The sequence below is a fragment of the Pinus tabuliformis genome, chromosome 7 (assembly GCF_031772625.1).
Source record: "Pinus tabuliformis cultivar Carrire ecotype Pingquan chromosome 7, CPIR1, whole genome shotgun sequence".
Lineage (NCBI taxonomy): Eukaryota > Viridiplantae > Streptophyta > Pinopsida > Pinales > Pinaceae > Pinus > Pinus tabuliformis.
This window is the reverse complement of record NC_142293.1, coordinates 1,662,250,514-1,662,255,822: the sequence shown is the minus strand read 5'-3', so window position 1 is coordinate 1,662,255,822 and position 5,309 is coordinate 1,662,250,514. Positions and strand designations below refer to the sequence as shown.

The 5,309-nt window shown below is 39.5% G+C and overlaps 1 protein-coding gene across 2 annotated transcripts; it reads right to left on the bottom strand.

Annotated features, from left to right (window-relative positions):
- Positions 1 to 714: 714 nt before the first annotated feature.
- On the bottom strand, positions 715 to 4,837 carry LOC149254832 (putative polygalacturonase At1g80170). Of its 2 annotated transcripts, XM_089460236.1 has the most exons (10): positions 4,524 to 4,837; positions 3,936 to 4,105; positions 3,431 to 3,559; positions 3,164 to 3,334; positions 2,966 to 2,986; positions 2,537 to 2,744; positions 2,189 to 2,270; positions 1,991 to 2,099; positions 1,475 to 1,591; positions 715 to 1,260 (listed from the first exon to the last, which is right to left on the bottom strand). In XM_089460236.1, the coding sequence occupies exons 2-10, from the start codon at positions 4,020 to 4,022 to the stop codon at positions 934 to 936; spliced, it is 1,251 nt and encodes a 416-aa protein (XP_089316362.1). In that variant the 5' UTR covers positions 4,023 to 4,105; positions 4,524 to 4,837; the 3' UTR covers positions 715 to 933. The 2 variants fall into 2 exon arrangements, with proteins under 2 accessions (XP_089316362.1, XP_089316361.1); XM_089460235.1 differs by lacking the exon at positions 4,524 to 4,837 and having other exon boundaries at positions 3,936 to 4,477.
- Between the last annotated feature and the right edge of the window lie 472 nt (positions 4,838 to 5,309).

Below are 5,309 nucleotides of genomic sequence, written 5' to 3'. Positions count from 1 at the left end.
GTTTCCATGATAAGTAAACTAAAATACTCAATTACGAAATGGCAAGGCATACCTTTAGGTTTGGAATGCCCACTTTCAAACATACGATCATGACAGATAGGTGAGGGACCACATAGCTGGCTCAAGTGGCAAAGAAATGGCACAACGAGCTAGTTGGTGGCTGCAAGGAACTGGTGGTTGCCAATTGAGAACCATCATGGAGAACAAAATTACCCCTAAGGATATCACCCACAAAATGGTGGGTAATAGTCTTCATAGTAGTCTTTGAACAATTTTCTCAACCCACTCATGTAAGTTTGTATGACCTCCATTAATGATTTTTATCATTATTTCATCATCTAGAACATATTTATTCATAAATAGATCGATTAATATATTTGCATAATTCTTTAGGAATAGTTTCTATAAATAATTTGTGGGTTTCCATGAAGAATTGTGTTCATGCTTCAGATAGAGTCAGTGGAGTTCTTGCATAATTCTTGGTATAGTTATTAATCTTAAGCTCCCACCACTCACAAATCTTTTCCAAACTCAAAATTTATGTGTGCACGATGATACAGATTTGAGTTCATGGACTACCGACAACAAAACCAATGTTGTAATCTAGGGACTTGCGGGAAACAATTATCAATAATGTCCTTGGACAAAGCACTATATAACAATTCACAAAATATTAGACAAACCCACACAGAGGAGAGAACAAAAAACACAAAATAATGGGCAAACCAGCTATAAATCACATATTTATACTTGAAGAATCAATTACAAGGTAAGTTGCAATTGGCTAACTACTCTGGTCGGTCAACCCAAGTGTGCAATCAACCAACTTACATATTCAACTTAGTCAACCATCAGGTCTCGTCAACTAGACCTTACCCTCTCTATATATATAAAGAATAGATCATAATATATATATAAATATAAAAGAATAGATCATCTTTGAAAATGGCTAATATAGTCCTTTTTTTCTTGTTTCCCTTTCCTCCTGTCAGTTGATACCAGCATGCTCAATTCGTAGATACCCGTTTGGTTGTAATTCAGAATACATGGACGAGGGCTGACTGAGCCCGTGGTGCAACCCATGGCATTTTCACAATATGTCGTTGGAGTGCATCCCGAAGTTGCAGTAAGATCAATGTCAGCTAAGACAATGTTCTCACATGGAACAGTTTGACTGCAAGCAAATCTCATTACTTCTTTGCTTGCCGATGTGCCTTTGATGTTCAAGAATGCAACGTCACTCACTTTCACAGCAGATGTCTGCACTTGATGCAACACAAGTAATATTAGAAATTCCAAACCCTCTTTTTGTACAATCCTCTTCTTTACCCACTTGTATTTTAAAACAACTCTACTATCATTCAATAAGCCCAAGCACGATACATATACATTGGTTGGAACAAAATATCTTTCACTCTGTTTCCACATGTTATGAGAGCAACATGATCAAAATTTGCTAATTAGACTCACAGACCTTATTTAAGCATGGTTTCTTAGAATCACAGTAGTACTGATCAATAATTATGGGATGTTTGACATTCTGCATTTGCACATTTTGAAATGTGATCCTCCTAGCAAAGCCAGAGCTGCCCTGCAAATAAATCAGTGAAATGTTAATGTCCACTCAGTCCTGGAAAAGCATGCAAGATCTATGTGATCAAAAAAATATGAGTCATTCAAATTAAACTTACTTGGATTTCAGCATGCCAAATTTAAAGTCATTGTGAAAAACTTTTGAGGTCAAATAAATGCAGAGAGACATTAAACACTTAGTCATGTATCCTTAAAAGATGGTCATGAATCCTTAAAAGACTACTTGCTATTTTCAAACACTTCACAGTAAGGTTCTCTGGTTATCATCATCTATTGATTCTATTCTCTAAGAAACTATGATTATCCTGTAGCTCTCCTGTGGCTCTCTGCACTTTGTGGGGGTTCAGAGTGATGAATTACTGGTCTCCAGAGGAAAGAATGAACAGACATAATATACCTGCCAAGTCTTGATTCTGAGACCATTTGTTGTATTCTCGAGAAAGGCGCCATGTACAAACACATCAGCGACCTGGGCCTTTGCGCTTCCCTCACCCAAGCTTCCAATACTGCTGATATCAAGGATTGCCCATGTAATTACAAGATTTTTCAATGAAATTCTAGATTCTGATAATTTTATCCACTTAGTTCAGATTACCTGATCCCGTGACCTGGTCCGCAAGTGATGTTTTCAGTACAAATGTTAAATGAATCGCTTACAATGGAAATGCAATCATCCCCTGCATCAGAATTTAAACAATCTTCAGAGCACCAAAGACAAATTATTGAGTCATGGGAAGCAACTATTGAGACCTATATGCAACCACTGAGACAAAGTTCTCTTGAATTGTCGAGGTCCAACTGTAGAACAAAAGCTACAGGTCGAGTTAGTGGTCCTGTTCTAATGGAGTTGGAAGGCCCCAGTATTTAAATATCAACACAGGGAATGCATTTTGAAGCTTATGCAGAGCTAACGAAAGAGAAATAAATGGTCTTGTGGAGATACCTGTTCCAATAATGGTATTCCTAATCACCACGTCTTTGGAAGCGCTAACATGAATGCCATCTGTATTAGGACTATGACCAGGTGCAAGAACCTTGGGATGGTCGGCTACTACCCCAACACATTTTCTGAGATTTATATGCATTTGTTGACTATTCTCTACAGTCAGGTTCATCATTCTTAGATTGTTGCATAATTCGAATGTGATTGCCTGAAAGAATCAAATTTTCCATAGTCTAAGTCCATACAGACTGGCAAACAACCCCAATGACCCAATTTTCCAAAGCCATAACGGCATCTAACGTTCTAAGTTCAGAAGCACATCGTATCGCAGTTCGTTTTCTTGTATTGCAAATTTAAAAGGCATCAAACTTATTTTTCTCTCATGGGTTGAGCTTTGAAAGAAAAAAAAAGGGCCGAGGAGGTACGTACAGTTGGAGCTGATCGACATGGCTGCAACAGAGAAGGAAAAAGTTTGTCATGAACTTATATATTCAATGCAAACCAGCTTAATTTTGTCTTACTCTTTCTGCCACATATTAACCTAGATATAAGAGGGGCAAAAGGAAGGCCAAAATTAGCGATTAATGCAGCAGAGATTTTATGAAGATGAGAGTTTGCCTCCTTTACATTTGTTTTCTTGATTTTGCAAGATTCTGCCCACCATTGCTCTCCACTACCATAAAATGTCCCTCCCCCCTCTACTGTCAGGTCATCTACTTCCTTAAAACGAAGCCACTGCCTTCTGTTTAATCCATCCCAAACCCTGGGATCTGCAGGGGCAATGATTGTTCCAAACACCTGGAAAAAAACAAATTGCGTAGGAAAACAATATGAATCGGACCCATATCAAAATTGAAATTCCATCTAAGTACTCTATACAAGGAAAGACGGTACCTGCATAGTCAACGCAGATTTGCAGGGACCAGAGAATTTGATGGGCTTCACAAGATACCTCTTTCCATGGGGTACAATGAAAACTGCACGAGCCGATGAACAAGCCTTTCTCCATGCATTCTTAAATGCCTGAAACACATCACTCATCATAATTCACTAGTATTCTGGAACAAAGTGCGCCAGACCAAATCCAGCCATGATGCCCAAAGGCAAATAATTTAGAGTAGATCAAGTTTATGAGGCCATCAACTATATATGCTGAAAAATTTGTGGGCTTTCTTTCTCTTATTTGGGTTTCCTAAACATATGAGTGACAATGTACAATACGCATACCCAAAACAAAATCCTCTGTTACACATACATATGTATGTAATCATGGATCCTTAACCAAAAGACAGCAAAATACCTACCGCACATTCCAGTCGGTCAAAGCTGATACTAGTAAACCCTCACATCAAACAAACATCAAATAATGCTTTAGAATCAGTGGGCAATGCAAATTCACCTTGGTGTCATCATTCTCTCCATCCCCTTTAGCTCCAAACTCATCTACACACACTACATTACTGGATCTGGGCAGCCAATCGCTCATTTCAGAATTAGAACTGTCTTCAATGCTGAACTGGCGTGCCAAATCAATGGTTGAAGCTAATGGGGAACAATTTTCTGTTTCGCCTGATATTGGCCACAGTCGTCCTTGATTAATACTGTGCTCACATATTGAAAATGGGTTGCCTTCAATGTGGGTTTTCTTGCATTGCCCACATACAATTGTCAACAACAACAGCAATGTACTTAACTGACTACTCTTCTCCATTTCCATTCATTTATAACACACAGATTACCATGACAGATGAATCAAAAGCAGGAGAAACTGTGGCGATACAGGTTCTGTATGCCTTTAATGGCATCAAATAATTATCGAGAGCAAGAAACTGTAGGGCATGTAAAGGCCAATATTAATATATCTCAATACCAATCTGTTTGGGAGGCCAATTTGAGTGCATTTGTAGATTTAATCCACTATTAAACCTTCAATATATTTTCAAACACAGAGTATACCGGCGTTTTAGTAGGGTTGAAGATTGTATACCGGCGTTTTATCAGGGTTGAAGCCACCAAAGTGACGCTCTGTCTCAGCCCCTGGCTTCTGGTTCTCGTTGAAAATAGCGAAGATATAGGTCTCGATGCTCCTTCCAGGTCTCTGCAAAATCAGATTTCAATCGTTTGAATGTAACAGGAATGTAGCGGGAATGAAACAGAGCTCTTGCGCAGACCGATTGGGCAGACCGATTTTTTGAATTGTTCCGTGTTGGTAAATCCCCATCCCTCAGATTGCCAATAGATACCAGGGATATCTCCATTTTGGCTTCAATCGGAACACACGCGATGTTAAATTTACCAGAAATGGTGCGAACCTATCAGTATGCGCTCACAGTTCCATGCGTTGAATTATTCGAAGCTGCGTGTTTCTTGCTATTTGAAATTTCTGGATATTTGAAAATGGCGTTTTGGCGCGCGGGAACGGAGGGTCGCCGTTCTCAAAAACGAGACGGGGCGGGCGGGCCCTCGTTGGTGGGTCCCGCGTATGTCACCGGAAACGCGAGGTCGCCCGCCGGAGTTATGTATGCCATCCTACTGACGTGCACCACATACATAGATGGCAAGGGCATTTATGACTCAATATATGGCTGGTTAGCCCTTGCCTTCTTAAAGGGCCGATTTTACATTTTTTCCACGGTTTATATTGATTTTTTTTTTTTTCAGAAATTGACGACGCCATCTTTTTCTTTTCAGAAATTGACAGGATGGCGTCATCCTTAGGGTTAGGGTAAAGAGCTCGTGGACGGAAATCCAGGGAAACCTAAATGGCTTCCGA

What these genes read in the sequence shown, in the direction of transcription:
- LOC149254832 (XM_089460235.1), bottom strand. Translation starts at nt 4,253, where the DNA reads ATGGAAATGGAGAAGAGTAGTCAGTTAAGTACATTGCTGTTGTTGTTG. An exon ending in GAATACCATTATTGGAACAG is followed by an intron (nt 2,271 to 2,536) that starts GTATCTCCACAA and finishes ATTCTGATGCAG; the next exon opens with GGGATGATTGCATTTCCATT. An exon ending in AGAAACCATGCTTAAATAAG is followed by an intron (nt 1,261 to 1,474) that starts GTCTGTGAGTCT and finishes CATCAAGTGCAG; the next exon opens with ACATCTGCTGTGAAAGTGAG.